At 41.5% G+C, this 16,515-nt stretch overlaps 1 protein-coding gene across 1 annotated transcript; it reads right to left on the reverse strand.

Moving 5' to 3' along the window:
* Window positions 1-4,513: 4,513 nt before the first annotated feature.
* Window positions 4,514-15,242, reverse strand: LOC308102287 (proteasome subunit beta type-6-like). Its single transcript, XM_080451929.1, has 7 exons — window positions 15,086-15,242; window positions 11,201-11,268; window positions 11,021-11,086; window positions 10,186-10,251; window positions 8,490-8,619; window positions 5,500-5,644; window positions 4,514-4,776 (listed from the first exon to the last, which is right to left on the reverse strand). The coding sequence occupies exons 1-7, from the start codon at window positions 15,158-15,160 to the stop codon at window positions 4,649-4,651; spliced, it is 678 nt and encodes a 225-aa protein (XP_080308055.1). The 5' UTR covers window positions 15,161-15,242; the 3' UTR covers window positions 4,514-4,648.
* Window positions 15,243-16,515: the final 1,273 nt, after the last annotated feature.

Here is a 16,515-nt window from a genome sequence, read left to right on the forward strand (position 1 = left end):
TAGTTCAATGAATGGTGAATGGTGAAATGTTCTTTAACATGTCAAGGACCCCCAAATTAGTGTACTTGGCCATGAACCCTCATCTGTAAAGACGTTGTGGCCAGGGACCCCCATAAGAGAACATTTGACAAAGATTTGTCAACATGTGCCAAATATTTTTTCATAAATATGCAATGCATTGAGATTTGTTGTGAGCTTGTAGATCGGCTGTTTTCGAATAGACCCCACTTTGAGAACCAGACAGCACAGCAGTGTTGATTTCGTCGACTAAAACTATGACAAAAAATATTGGTCGACTACCTTTTTTCACTGATGAAAACTAAATAACTAAATATAATCTAAGCTATGATGACTAAAACTATGACTAAATATATTGACAATTTCGTCAACAAATAAAAACTAGACTAAAATGTCAGTGAGGGATCTAGTGTAGAAGAGATCCAGTAGAACTAAAAGACAAGTCATTATATGTTTGGTTGCGCTCGGGTGTTGCAATCTGAAAATAGCAGATCTACAAGCTCACAACGCGTCGCAGTTGTGAGCTTGTAGATCTGCTATTTTCAGCATGCAACCAAGTGTAAAATCAGCCATTACGACGCCATCAGGGCCTGCCAAAAAATATTTTAGTCGACTAAATCAACTGTAGATTTAGTCGACTAAAACTTATGATATTTAGTCGACTAAAACTAGACAAACACTAAAACATGTCAGATGACTAAAATATGACTAAAACTAAATGGAATTTGATTCAAAAGACTAATGACTAAAACTAAATACAAATTTGCTGTCAAAATCAACACTACCAGACAGAGACAGACAGAGAGAGAGGAGAGACAGAGAGGGTACAAGTAGTAGTAATAATAATAATCTAAGTCATTAGCCATTTAAAGCAGTGGTTCACAGCCTGGGGTATAACTTACGCCGGCATATAGGGGACAGGGCTTGTTGATCAGCTTGTGTGGGGTAGATGAAACATGATAAGATATCCCAAGTCAAGTCATAAGTCTATGAACACCTGATCAGCTCAGGGTCAGGAGCACAGGTAGGGATCAGACATATAGGGACATATTTTCACCGGTTCATTCTTCCTCAGAATCCAAACATGTTGTTGATTCTGAGGAAGGCCATCATTAAGGCCTAAACATTAACCAATTAAAAATAAAATAAAAATCACTGTGTATAGAACCAGTGTGTGTAACACTTATTTTCTTGTTTTTTAAGTTTGCTTCCGAGGGGGTCAGCACCTCTCACCAGTCTTTGGTGTGTGTTAGCTTTACGCGATACTGTAGTTCACTTTTCACCTGCCTCTATAAAACACCTGCCAGACTGTTATAAGCAGGTCCAGCAGAATGTGTCACATCACTCCAGTTCTGGCCTCTTTGAACTGGCTTCAGGGTCCTAGTGCTCACTTAGAGAGCTCTGCATGGTCAATAATACATTATTATTATAATTATTATATAGAGCTCTGCATGTTCAGGTACCTGAATAGCTACCTGACCTGATACAACGATATGTGGACCCTCAGGTCAGCTGACCAGCAGGACCCTCAGGTCAGCTGACCTGAGGGTCTATTGGTCATTCCTCCTACCAGGTTAATCACAAAGATGACAGAGCCTTCAGCCTTTCAGTCTGTAGCTCCCAGATTCTGAAATGTTCACTGACATGTTGTTACACTGTTTCACCAGCAGATGGCTCCGGCTGACATCTTTTCCCATGTGCAACAGAGAAACAACCTCACATCGGCACACTGATAGGTCTGACATATACATTCAGGTCTTAGAAGCTGCAGCCTCTGTGGACATGTTTTAAGATCCAACTAAAAACACTGTTTCAACAAGCATGTCCATGAGCTTCTTCTCCAGGTGACATGTCTGCTCTTGTTCTTAAATCATTTAAATGCTTCTAGCTGGGTTTTTATACCATGCAGTCTTTATGCCAAATTTAAAATGAAATTCAGACAGATGCCAGGTCCATTTGTTGACCCTGGCATCCTATAGTTTGTATAGTTTGAATACACCGATATGTTTAAAATGTATTATTATACTGATAGGTTCTTGGTTTACCTGTGATCCTAGTTTACTGAGACACTACACTGTCTCTATCCATTCTATGTACAGTGGGGAGAACAAGTATAAAACCTGTATACCTGTATAAAAGACACCTTTAACCACCTGCACATACTTTAACCTCGACTCCACAATGGGCAAGACCAAAGAGCCGTCTGATGACATCAGGGACAAAATTGTAGACCTGCACAAGGCTGGGATGGGCTTCAGGACAATAGGCAAGCAGCTTGGTGAGAAGGCAACAACTGTTGGCGCAATTATTAGAAAATGGAAGAAGTTTAAGATGACGGTCAATCTCCATCGGTCTGGGGCTCCATGCAAGATCTCACCTCGTGGGCTATCAATGATCATGAGAAAGGTGAGGAATCAGCCCGGAACTACACGGCAGGACCTGGTCAATGACCTGAAGAGAGCTGGGACCACAGTCTCAAAGAAAACCATTAGTAACACACTACGCCGTCATGGAATAAAGTCCTGCACAAGGTCCCCCTGCTTAAGCCAGTGCATGTCCAGGCCCGTCTGAGGTTTGCCAATGACCATCTGGACGGCGTAGTGTGTTACTAATGGTAACCTTAGTAAATCTTTGAGATTTGATACAGATTTGCCTGCATGTTCACTGATCCACCACAACCAGTGTTTTCCAAGTTGCTAATAGTCAAAGCAGCATCATTCTATGGCATACATGGGCAACTGGCGGCCCGGGGGGCACATGCGGCCCGCAGGTTAATATGGGAATACTGATATATTATTGATTTCAGCCGTTACAATTCCAAACATGCAAACATGACCCACTTTAATGACTTCAGTCTATATTAGTAGCTTAATGACTAGTATTAACATTGTATTGTCTATTTTATGTCCAATGTATTTGTATTTATGTTCATAAAGTTAACATAAGTATAACTAAATGCATTTGATATTAAATAAGGGATTCGGGATTCTAATTCAAAAATAGCAAAACAATTATCAGCATCTACAGATCTACAAGCTCAAAACATGTCGCACTGTGACACATTTTGAGCTTGTAGATCAGCTATTTTTGCTACTTCCGTGTGACATAGAATGGCCAGACAGTATATGCAACGTGTCCCTCTTGAGTGAGTTTGTAAATATCATGCATCACCCCTGATCTATGGTGAAAGATGTCATTCTTCCTGCAGCCATAGTTTGGGCTGAAACTATGATTGACTAGAAACAACATGACGCACTGAAGACTAGTTCAAACAACAGTGTCCTGTCAGATCCATGACATGACATGTGCAGAAATAGTTTGGGAGAATAATACAACAAATATAACAGAATCATCAGAACACATGAGTGAGGGGGTTCCATCAGGCATGGCAAAACAGCTCAACTTATAAGACCGGGAACACATCTGTGTTACCACTTAGACCATTATTTTATACTTTGGCTATTCAAAAATAGCAGATCTACAAGCTCATAGCACGGCACCGAGTGCCGCGCTATGAGCTTGTAGATCTGCTATTTTTTTGTAGATCCGCTTATTTTTCTTATTTTTTCTTGAAAGATTTAGCAATTTTTCCAATATACATATTTTTTTAAAGCAAACATTTTCAACTCAAATCTTTGCTTCTGGGGGGTCCCTGGAACACAATATTTACAGATGGGGGGGTCCGCGGCCAAATACATATCATTTTGGAGGTCCTTAACACGTTTGAGAGAACAGGATTTAGATGACATTTGTAGAATCCCCCCAGAAGCAAAGATTTGAGTTAAAAATGTTTGCTTTAAAAATATATATTCGATAAAATATAGATTTGCACACATTTTCACGATTTTCTTTTTTCAAAAATAGGCGAAGAAATCTAAAAATAACACGGATGCGTTCCCGGTCTTAATGGGTTAAGGGCTACAAGAGACAAAAAAAAGGGTTGGGAACCAATATTTTAACACCCTAGGCATCCCTATTCTGGGGGCAAACATTTGGCTGAAATAGCGGTAGATCCGCTTTTTCAGCCAAACATATTTAGTGTAGAGTGAAGACAGCAGGCGGCCCTAGTATAGACCCCTGTGGGACTCCAAGGTAACCAGGTACACAGGGTTTAAAGGAGAATTTCGCCCGACGATATTCGTACCTTTATTGTGACGTTATGATGTCCTAGGAGGAGGAGTGGCCCCTCACCGTAAGCCACGCTTTGACGACGTCAAAGCGTGGCTTACGCTCGAGCGCATTCAAGAACGACAGGTTGCATAGTGTTCTCTCACTGTAAACATCAAATCTCTCCAGAATAAAGCATTTAAAAAAGCTATTAAAATACGCGATTTAAAGCAAGAACCAGAGGCGTGTGTTTTTAACTGCCGGATCCGTTATGGAGTTATGGAATTTCTCGTCCTAGGATATCATAACGTCATTATAAAAGGTAAGAATAAGGTTTGGGCGAAATTGTCCTTTAAGTGATTAATGAATAGACAGTAAAACCAGGATATTTCCAAAAAACTAACTTTTATTGAATGTATTATATTTTACTTTAATACAAAGGAACACGTATAAGTGTGTATGTTTCAGTGTATGTGTGTGTGTGTGTGCATGGGTTTCAGAGTGTGTGTTAGGTGTGTGTGTCTCAGTGTGTAGAACACTTAGGCAGCTGGTCTCCGGTCAGAACCTGTCTCTCCACTCCGCTCTCGTTGATGGCAGCCAATCGGATCACCCCACCGCTGGAGCCGTCTCTCTCCATGGCCAGAGCCAGAGCTACACACACACACACACACACACACACAGAGTTAACATCATAATATATCATCAACTTATCTTTAGTCTTGTGTCTTTGTCTTCAAGGTCTATCTATAGTTTGGGTCTCTACATCAGTGTTTCTCAAAACATTTACATGTCAAGGACCCCCAAATCAATATGTAATTAGCCACAGACCCCCATCTGAAAATATTCTGTGCCAGGGACCCCCCACATACAAGATTTGTGTTAAAAAAAAGTTTCAAATCAACGCGCTGTGAGCTTTTGATGGTATATTAACTACTTTTGCTGGACCCCCTCAAGAACCCGTGGGGGTCCCCGATGTCTGTCTGTCTTTTCAATTCATCTATCGGGGACGCAACGGTTCTGGGTTTAATGTTGAACCATACGGTTCAAAATGCACTTATCATTCACTGTGTCAGTGCAGAAACCCCCCCCCCTATCACACAGATTCAGACAGTGTGTGTGTGTGTCTCACCAGAGGCAGTGAGCTTCAGACATTGTGTGTGTGTGTGTGTGTGTGTGTGTGTGTGTGTGTGTGTGTGTGTGTGTGTGTGTGTGTGTGTGTGTGTGTGTGTGTGTGTGTGTGTGTGTGTGTGTGTGTGTGTGTGTGTGTGTGTGTGTGTGTGTGTGTGTGTGTGTGTGTGTGTGTGTGTGTGTGTGTGTATATATATGTGTGTGTGTGTGTGTGTGTGTGTGTGTGTGTGTGTGTGTCTCTCTCACCAGAGGCAGTGAGCTTCAGACATTGCTCTTTGTTCATCCCAGGTTTGTAGTTAGAATCCATGAAGCCGTAGATGTAGGTACTTCCACTTCCTCCAATGGACACAGGCTGTCTGACCATCATGCCTCCTATGGGCACTGAATACACCTGGGGGGGGGGAGAGAGAGAGAGAGAGACACGTCAGGAATTCAGTATGGAACGCATGGATACAAGCAAAAAACTGATCTTCTCACCACTGACATTTTTCTATAGTCCAAGTCCCCAATGTGTGATTAGTGGAACAGTGTGAAAGAAGTGTGTTTCCTATCTACATTCATATTAAGAAAGTAGGTCTGAGAGGCTTATTGTCAGTATCAGCCAGAACTCAAAGAGTCTATCCCCCGTTCACAATGCACTGCTAGACCTCTAAGAGATGGAGCGCCACACCTATCATCCGCTCCCAGTACTTAACAACACGACTTGCCGCACTCCAAGCCGTGCTACTCATGCGCCGAGTTGGCGGTGCCCGGGGATCGAACCCATGACCGAGTGGTCCACAGGCGAGAGCTCTAGTACCGACTAGCACTGTGACCGAAATCACAGATTGAGGCTTTAATCCTTGATTTTATGAAATTAATAATGCTTCTGAACATCAACTTACTATTCACAGTTTAACCACCTGAACACTCTATTGTTAACTGACTGATTCTATTACTATTCACAGTTTAACCACCTGAACCCTCTATTGTTAACACATTAACCGCCAAGAACGTAGTCCTACGGTCCGTTAAATCCAACTGTTAAGCGCCGAGACCGTAGCCCTACGGTCCACGGTCTTTTCGCGCTACAAATGTCCGGGTTCACTTTCGGATTTTTTTGGATCCACTTCCGTTTCCGGTTTGATGACCGGAAACGGAATTATTTGGGATCCGGTTTTGACGATCACGTCCGCTCCCATTCTACAGACGAAACTGAAACTCAATTCTCTTCCTGTAGTTTTTTCTCCTCGCATTTCACTGTTTAACGTAATCCGCTCTAACTACAACATGGATGCCCCGTTTGACACGTGATTTTCACTGGGAGATACGTTGAGATGTCGCGGATGTAAACAGACCGTGTACGGCTCAATCTTAAGGATTTTAACAAGATCTATGGCGACATGAAAAAAACAAAACAACAACAAAAACACCTTGGCACTGGTGAGTACATTATGAGATTAACCTCTGGCGGTCGATGTGTTAACTGACCTGATTCTATTACTATTCACAGTTTAACCACCTGAACACTCTATTGTTAGTAAAATACTGACCTGATTCGCACTGTGCTTGGTGCACTCTATTTTCCTGATCTACACACCTAATCTCTTCACCAAAAATAGCAGATCTACAAGCTTGTAGATAAACACTTTTTGGGGGGTGAATGTTCTCCCCGGAATAGGGATGCTGGGGTTCAAGTGGGAGTAGTTGGACCAATTCTAATACTCTTTAATCTTGACTGAAATCAGTCTGACAACTTAAATCCATGTGAATGAGTTACTATTGGTGTCTATTAGGTGTGTAGTTACCTGTCCTCTTGTCCCATCCTGCTACTTACTATAATCCCAGCAGACAGGTTGTGTATTTTGGTGTATTAGGTGTCTATTAGGTGTGTAGTTACCTGTCCACCCTTCCTCTTGTCCCATCCAGCTACTATAATCCCTGTTGTCTATTAAGCACCGGCTTAGAATGCTATCAATGCACTGAATGGGACATCATCACATTTTAGCAGACCGTTGAATGGGCTTAGTAGGCGACATACTGACCTACCCGTCATTTATCAGACCATTCCTACTCGGAGGCAGAGCAGTCACAACAACATGATTTACCATTCTGTGCCTATCGATACATAACCAGGGGTGCACATAACTGCTGCGCATGCACACCCAAAATAAATAATGCGCGGCACATCAGGCGACACGAGGCGCTTTTGCATAACAACAGCTGGGACAGGAATTTACAAGCTTTTATTTTTTTAGCAAAAATAAAAAATAAAAGCCTGGAGATCGAGGCTAGGAATTTACTTCCTGAAGCCACACTCACACAACCACGCTAAAGCACGCGTCGGCCCCATGTACAGCCATTAGGCGCAGGGGGAGAGGGGACGCATGCTGCACGTGATTGTGTGAGTGTTGCCTCGCATCCTGACACAGACACGCTGCGACTCGCTGCACACAGCCAGCAGCGGCTGTTAGAGGCACTCGTCACCGATGATGAACGCACCGTAATGATGCAAAATATGCCGTGAACGTCCCAATCTGGCGGATAAAAGCAGCGCAGCACAGGGCACCAACATTGGGGGGTTCACCAAACGGTGTGAGAAGGAAAAAAAAACAGCCATTTATTTGGTGCGCCCCAAGTCACATCTCCAGGCGCTCTTCTGAGTACCAGACCTAAAAAGTTAGGTGCACCCCTGTGCATAACTCTTATCGGTACATAACTCCAGCGGCGCCGAGTAGTCTCAAGCGAACGTCGCAACGGCAACTCGCTCGCTTTAGCTTGCTCGGTGGTCCCTCACGTGGCTCCAGTTCGCTTGAGACTGCGCGCCTCCGTCATGGTCCCAAACCCAACCCGAAACTTAACTTATATAATTTGTCTCCGTCGGTATGTCAGTATGTCCTGATTACACCCAATGAATTGTCTGATAAATGGTGGGTATGTCAGTATGTCGCCTACATCGCCCATTCAATGGTCTGATAAGACGTGATAATGTCCCATTCAATGCATTGATAGCATCCTAATGGGGTGCATTAAGTGCATTAGGTGTCTATTAGGTATGTAGTTACCCGTCCCTCCCTTCCTCTTGTCCCATCCAGCCACAATAATTCCAGCAGACAGGTTGTGTATTTTGGTGTATTAGTGTCTGTTAGGTGTGTAGTTGGAGTAGACAGGTGGTGTATTAGTGTCTGTTAGGTGTGTAGTTACAGCAGACAGGTTGTGTATTGTGGTGTATTAGTGTCTGTTAGGTGTGTAGTTACCTGTCCTCCCTTCCTCTTGTCCCATCCAGCCACTATAATGCCGGCGCTCAGCTCTTCTCGGTAGCGGTAGCAGGAAGCTTTGAACAGATTGGCGGCCGTCTCCACCAATGGGGGCTCGTCTAGCTCGATGCTGACGATGACATCATTAATTCATGTTAATGAATGAGTGTCACTGTACTGTACACACAACTAACTGTGAGGATTATTTTACTGGTTCTCACACAAAAAACTATTGTTTTATTGTTAAAACACAATATTTGGGTTTATTAGGAATTAGAAAAGATTGTGGTTGGGGTTAAGAGATTAGGGTTAGTTAGACCTTTAGAAGTTATAGGTTTAGAGGTGACAATTTCAATTTGACAATTTAGGCATTTAGCAGATACTCTTAATCCAGAGCGATTTACAGTAAGCAAGGGAAACAGTAACACAAGGTAATACATCAAATGCAGAGAGATAATGTTGAGGCTCAGTTATCTAGGATCACAGGTAAACCAAAATAAATGTTAAAAAAGGTATAATATGTACATTGAAACTATACAAACTATTGGTGCGTTCACACGGGAAGATACAAATATATATGCTACCATTCATTTTCAATGGAAACCAGCCACATGAAGATACAAAGATACATCCCACATTTGCAGTGGTGGAAAGTAACTAAGTACATTTACTTAAGTACTGTACTTAAGTACAGTTTTGGAGGTATTTGCACTTTACTTGAGTATTTCCAATTTCCAATACTTTTACTTCTACTCCACTACATCTCAGAGGCAAATATTGTACTTTTACTACAATTATTTGAAAACTTTAGTTACTAGTTACTTTTCAGATATAAATTATGATATAATAAAACATACATGAACCACTTTAGCCCTATTTTATACCTAGGCCATTTGAAAATAGCCGATCTACAAGCTCACAACGCGTCGCGATGCGACGTGTTGTGAGCTTGTAGATCGGCTATTTTCAAACATTTGAGTATTTTTACTTTTGGTACTTAAAGTACATTTTGATGCCATCACTTTTGTACTTTTACTCAAGTCAATTTTGAATTCTGGACTTTTACTTGTCATGGAGTATTTCTATATTGCAGTATTGATACTTTTACTTAAATAAAGTATTTGAGTACTTTTTACACCACTGGACATTTGTAGCTGTAGCTCTAGCGACAAAGATACAAATTGAAGTTGAGCAGGGTTCAACTTCCAGATACAAAGCGACAGAGCCACAAAGATGCTGTTTATTTTTGTATCTTTGTATCTTTTAATCTGCCCGTGTGAACACACTCAACGCAGCATAAAGGATGCCAAGTCAACAAATGACCTGGCATCTGTCTATACAGACAGATGTAAATGTAATGTAGATAGCATGTCATAGACTCTAGATAGCATGTCATAGACTCTATAACATGCTATCTACATTACATTTGAACCTTTGCATAAGCCTGCATACAGGCTAAAGTGGACTCTGAAGAGGTGAGTCTTCAGATTACGGCGGAACATTGGGAGCAAGTCTGCAGTGAAGAGTTATTCCTGATTTATACATAGTTAGGAGTCGGTGACGCAGACCAAAAATAGCAGATCTACAAGCTTTTCGGCTTCAGGGTCAAAATGTAATTGATCAAATCGGTCCTAAAATGTTGATGTCCTCACAAGTATAGTAACACAAAAGTGTGTGTGTGTATGTATGAACGTACCTATGAAAGCCCAGCTGGTAAGCCACCACTTCAGCGATGGCCTGAGTGTCAGCAGCAGAACCAGACCTTTAAAACAAAAAAAACACGCGCACACACACACACACAGAAGAGAACAAATGGTTAATGTTGTCTATGCAAAAAATAAATAAAATAATAAATAAATAAATGACTGGGGTATCACAGAGCAGCATTTTATCACTGTCAATATTATTGCCACATCACAGGATAACAGAGTAAATAAGTGGGAGGGTGGTGAAGTGTTGCATTGTGTGACAGACATGCTACGTTACAGACGAGGTACAAGATACCAAGCAGTCGGTCTACAGACAGACAGCACACTCTACACACTGTCCAATCAGAGTCTGGCGTAGAGGATGGCACCCTGTGCCAGACATGTTCAATACATTTTAACCCATTAAGACCTGGAACGCATCTGTTATTTTTTTATTTGAGCTAAAAAGCATTGTTTTACACTTTGGCTATTCAAAAATAGCAGATATACAAGCTCGTAGCGCGGCACCGAGTGCCGCGCTACGAGCTTGTAGATCTGCTATTTTTCTGCAAATCTTTGAAAATATATATTTTTAAAGCCGCCATTTTTAACTCAAATCTTTGCTTCTGGGATCCCCTGGAACAACATGTTTTGAGATGGGGGTCCGCGGCCAAATACATATAATTCTGGGGGTCCTTGACATGAAAAATATTGAGCACCACTGACATAGAAACATTTTTCAGAATACTGTTGGGATTTAGGAGACATGTAGGATCGGCTTCAGGTCTTAATGGGTTAATAAACAGGCTGGGAGCAGCGTTTAGAGCAGAGATGTTGACTGACCGGCAGCAGAAGATACGGTCGTGGATGGGAGTCAGTTTGTCTGTCACTCTGTTAGCAATGTAAGCCCTGGATGGACAGAAAGACACACAGGTTATTATAATACACAATATAGCATGTGATTTAATGATGCACACAAACACACACACACACACACACACACACTCACTCTCGCCCTCTTACCCAGTGGTTGTACGGGAATCAGCCCCCATCACAACACCTTCATCATATTCTACTGCCATGATGGTAGTCTGAGAGAGAGAGAGAGAGAGAGAGAATTAAGACAAGATACAGACCACCATGTGGGGTGGCAGTGGCTCAAGGGTAGAGCGGCCGGATGGAAGTGAGGTTTCCAGTTTGATCCTGGGCTCCCCCAGAGTTAGTGAAGTGTCCTTGAGCAAGACACTGAACCCCTAACTGTTTGGTGCCTTGCATGGTTTCCTCCTCCATCGGTGAATGAATGTGTGTGTGAATGGGTGAATGTAATGCACAATCTATGTAAAGCGCTTTGGGTAAAAGCGTTATATAAATGCACCATTTACCATTCCACAATGTCAAATGATATGATATAAAATGATAAAACTGCTCAAGTGACCACAACTCAAGGATGCAGATGAGCTAAATGATAGAAATTATCCAAGTTTTGACAGTCAAGAAGATTCAAATGGATTAACAAATTAAACTGAATAAAGCACTGGCAGCTAATTCAGCAGTCATAAGGTGCATCAATTAGATAAACAAACAAACATAATAGTTTATTTAATTAAAGAGTAGCCTACAGTCTGGGCCACTTCTATGTGAGAAGTAGCTGCAAGCAACTCTTAGATGCTATTTTTTATATCTGGCATCTAGAGTTGCAATACCAACCCTTAACAGTCAATACATCCAAACAGAAAAGTCTGATCTGATTGTATTAAAACAACATTAAACTCACCAACATTACAGCTGTACGAAAGCTTGGTTATCCTCTTTGTATCTGTAAAGTTTTTCTTTCATAAAACCATAGAGACATGTTATGAGATACTTTATGTCAATACATTCTGTGCAGGTGCCAGGTGATAATTGTTTTAAGTGTCGGAGTTTGGAAGCGCTCGTTTTCAATAACACAACGTCCTCCTGCATCATGTGACATTTATAAACAGGAGGTACGCAGGACCGTTGGGTGATTTACAACAAGCGCTTCCAAACTCCCAACACTTTTATTATCACCTGCACAGAATGTATTGACAGAAAGTAGCTCATAACATGTCTACGGTGGATTTTTATTAAACAAAAACGTACAGATAAAGTAAGTAGGTCTGGGGGTGGCTTATTGTCGGTATCAGCCGAGTAACACGCGGGAGTCTGTCCCCGTTACAATGCGCTAGACCCCTGGGAGATGGATTGCTGAGGTGGAGCGAGCGCCACGCCTTTCCTCAGCTCCCAGTACTTACCGCACGACCTACCTCGACCCAAGCCATGCTACTCATACACCGAGTTGGCGGTGCCCGGGATCGAACCCATGAAGGCGAGAGCTCTACCGACTGAGCTACCTGGACACATGACAGATACAAAGAGGATAATCCAAGCTTTCCGTACAGCTACAATGTTGATGAGTTTAACGTTGTTTAGTACAACCAGATCAGACTTTTCTGTTTGGATGTATGGGCTGGTATTGCAACTCTAGATGCCATATGATACAAATAGCATCTAGGATGTGCTTGTGGCTATCAACATTCATATTCATAAACCTAGTAATGAAGTGTTTCCACATTTTCTTTTACATATTTATAATCAGTAACACCAGGATTCATGCTCTTTTTCACAGTTAGCTGCATAGCTAACTTTCTAATCCTGCTTTTTTTGGGCGGTGAAACCGCCCCTATAAGTGAGATTTGGAAAAATGTACAAATATCTTGGGCAGTGAAACCGGCCCTAAAAGTGAGGTTTGGAAATTTGTACAATTATCCTGCGCTGTGATTGGCCAATCACAATCTATTCAGGACTGTGATTGGCCAGTGTCACATGACACATTAGCCCTATATAAGCAACCATAACTTAAAAAAAACCAAACTATGGTTTTTTTTAAGTTATGGTTTTGTCCATCATAGAGTGTGTTTTACATGATTGATCGACTCCATTCAGTATTGTGATTAGCTAGCAAGACACATGCTGACACTAAGTGGCTCTTTCAGATCAAAGCATATATATTGGTTGACTCCATTCAGTATTGTGGTTAGCTAGGAAGACACCGCCCACTTCACACAGGGTGTGATTTTTAAATATAATTTTGACCATCTGACTTCTATTAACAGTTACCAACCCAAGTAGTAGACCTATCCTACATCCTTTATCATCTACTGTATGCCTACATCACTACATTAACCCTACATCAATGTGATAAATGGTCCAGTATCCACATTAAGTTTCCTAGGGGGGTATGATGGCATCACTTCCTGTTGATTTGATTGGATAGGATTTGATTGGATTTGATTGGATCAAATTGACAGGAAGTGATGCCCACGACGCCCTAGGAAACTTGTGGATAGAGTTATTTCAGGAATAGGTACAGAATGTGCATCTTTGTTTTTCAGTCAAAAAGATTCAAATGGTGCCTTGCAGGACCTAGTTGTGTTGAGCCCAAGTGTTTTTCTGTACTTCTGTGCTGTTCACTTTTTTTGACTAATAGTCAATAGTCAAAAGTATTCAATCAGAATGAATAAAACACTGACAGGTAATTCAGTAGTCTTGAGGTGCATGAATTACATATTTAAGGATATAATTATTAAAGAGTAGCCTACAGACTGGGACACCTCTGTGAGAAGCTGGTGTTTAGGTAACTTCTGTTGGGACCACTGTACTGTACAGATTTTGTTTTCAAACTGTTGATATAATGTTTTGCATAGTATTGTATATTTGTATGTCATTAAATGTTTCTATGAATTGAGTACAAAGGACCCCAATGGAAACAAGCCATAGTGCTTTCTTGGGTTTATATTAATCCTCTTAACAGACCTTGTATTAAACTGTACATTTTTTGCAAACTGCTAATACAGTATTCAATAAATCAAGATTGGTGTTAAAATGTATACATTAATAATTGACTGTCGAGGGAGGATGGTCAAAAACATACCTGTCACTGTACAGTCAACTACACACACACACACACACACACACCCCCCCACCCACACACACACACACACACACACAGAGCTAGGCTAAATGTTAGCCTGAACCATGCTAATGATGTTAGCTTGGTGGTCAACAGCATGATCTCTCGTCCATGTAACACACACACACACACACACACACACACACACACACACTCATTATTACACACAACCCTTTAACACACATAATGATGATTATCATGATTCATGTTCATAAAAGCATAATTATAAACACATTAATAGTGTCATTCATTCATAGTAAATAAAGTGCCGTCTCATTCAGAGCGCCTATAGCAACGCAGCGAAGCCGTGACGTCATGGATGAACTTCAACATAGTGTTTGCACTTTCTCCGTTTACAACCCGTAAATCTACATAAACGTTCATATTTCAAATGTAAAGTGTTTACCTCATGACCACGGATGTTACAACTATGTACGTTCCTCAGAAATACCCGTATCTTCTTTATTGTCCAACAAAAAGCCTTTTAATCCGATCGGTGTCCATTTTCCTCATAGAGTCATAATGTATCAGAGGAGTGCAATACACCTCCCAACCGATAGGGTCACGTAGTTGAAAGCCTATATTATACGGAGACCATGGCCACCGATCGGATTAAAATGCTTTTTATTGAACAATACGGAGCAAACGGGTACTTCTAAGGATCCGTACATAATCATAACATCCATGGTCATGAGATTAACACTTTATATGTGAAATATGAACGTTTATGTAGATGTACGGACCGTAAATGGAGAAAGTGCAAACACTATGTTAAAGTTCATCAATGACGGACCGTCCACGGCTAGCATAAAGCCAGGCTAGAATGAATTGTGTTTTATAACAGCATGAGAACCCGTATTAAACCAGTATGAACCAGAATAAACCAGTTTAAATGTGTTTTATGGTCCATAACTCACCCCGGTGGTGACTTCAGTACCAATCCAGTCTGGTACCAGGTCAGTGTTACTCATGTTCTCTACAAACATCCTCATTGTGATAAAGCTGTGTGTCTGACCGACGCCTGAGCTAATAGTTAGCCTAGCTTCTGTACTGTCTTAACACGCATGCGCTAACTGCACTACGACACCACGCATGCGCGTCTGCGGCTTTTCCTGCTTCGTCACAAGGAATGTCTTTTTAAGGAAGGGACACCGACGTAATTTTCCCTCTGATTTTCTCAAGCCCCCAGAACCCAGAGGTTGCATTGACTCATGGACTCTGTGCGACAAACTGATCAAATTCTTCAAAAGTTACGACAAAACATAGATATTGTTGTACAATAGGCTACTACTGAGTTAGAATGCCATATGAATGAATACAAATAGTCAGACATATTTTATATGTTTATATATTTAGACCACGTCTCCTAACAATCTCCTGCATTGTCATTTCTCCTGGATTTCTCCTGGATTTGGTATCAAACTCCCAAAATTCACCAGAACACAGGAAATTACATCTACTATGTTAAAAAGTTTCTGAGGGAGTGCCCCCCCCCCCCCCAAAAAAAAGAACTCCTGGATTCTGACAGTCCAATGTTGGCAGCCTTGCCCTTGATTTATATATATCAATGTGCTACACACGTAAAGTGTTGAGGAGTCCCTCAAAATTGTACTTAAGTACAGTATACTTGAGTAAATGTACTTAGTTACTTTACACCACATGGTTACAGTTACCATGGAGTGACTTGTGGAGGCATCAGGACCTAAATGTGATTCAACATCTGGCACACAATTACATTTTCAATTCAAAGGGCTTTATTGGCATGAGAAAACATACGTTTACATTGCCAAAGCAGAAAGCACAATACAACAATACAGAAATACAATCAAAACAAAAATTATGTACATTTGAAAGTCAGAATCTTCAATAGATCAATTTCTATGTACCAAGATCGATCACTGGGTGCAGGTATAGTGCAGGAATATACACAATGATTAGTCTTTAGGGTGGTTGTGTTCCGTTTGATATCCTTCTCCTCTATCACAGCAACTCACGCACTCACGGCACACATTGCTTAGACATGTAGTCGTGTAAAACAATAGCCCCGCCCCCATGTGGAACCTCCCTCTCCTCTGATGATGTTTCACAGCGTCGGGTCCCGGCAGAGTGCGACATCGGCGAACAATTGTCCACTATGCATAGTTCTTACCTTTTTCATCACATCGTATCCATAAAGTAAAGGTCAGCCCTCCTGCTCTCAGATGTTTTACATTTTAGCGGCCAAGAAGATTTTAACGACGGGTTGAAACAAGTGTTTAAATCTCTTATTTAGTCAACCTGTGGCCATGTTTTACCGATGCAATCTCACGGGAGCAGTACTGCGCATGCGGACGGGGGTTGACTGGCC

The sequence above is a fragment of the Gymnoscopelus braueri genome (assembly GCF_963280865.1).
Source record: "Gymnoscopelus braueri genome assembly, chromosome: 15".
NCBI classification, from domain to species: Eukaryota; Metazoa; Chordata; class Actinopteri; order Myctophiformes; family Myctophidae; genus Gymnoscopelus; species Gymnoscopelus braueri.

What these genes read in the sequence shown, in the direction of transcription:
- LOC308102287 (XM_080451929.1), bottom strand. Translation starts at nt 15,160, where the DNA reads ATGAGGATGTTTGTAGAGAACATGAGTAACACTGACCTGGTACCAGAC. An exon ending in ACAAGAGGAAGGGAGGACAG is followed by an intron (nt 5,645 to 8,489) that starts GTAACTACACAC and finishes CCCCCCCCCCAG; the next exon opens with GTGTATTCAGTGCCCATAGG. An exon ending in TCTGAAGCTCACTGCCTCTG is followed by an intron (nt 4,777 to 5,499) that starts GTGAGAGAGACA and finishes GTGTGTGTGTAG; the next exon opens with CTCTGGCTCTGGCCATGGAG.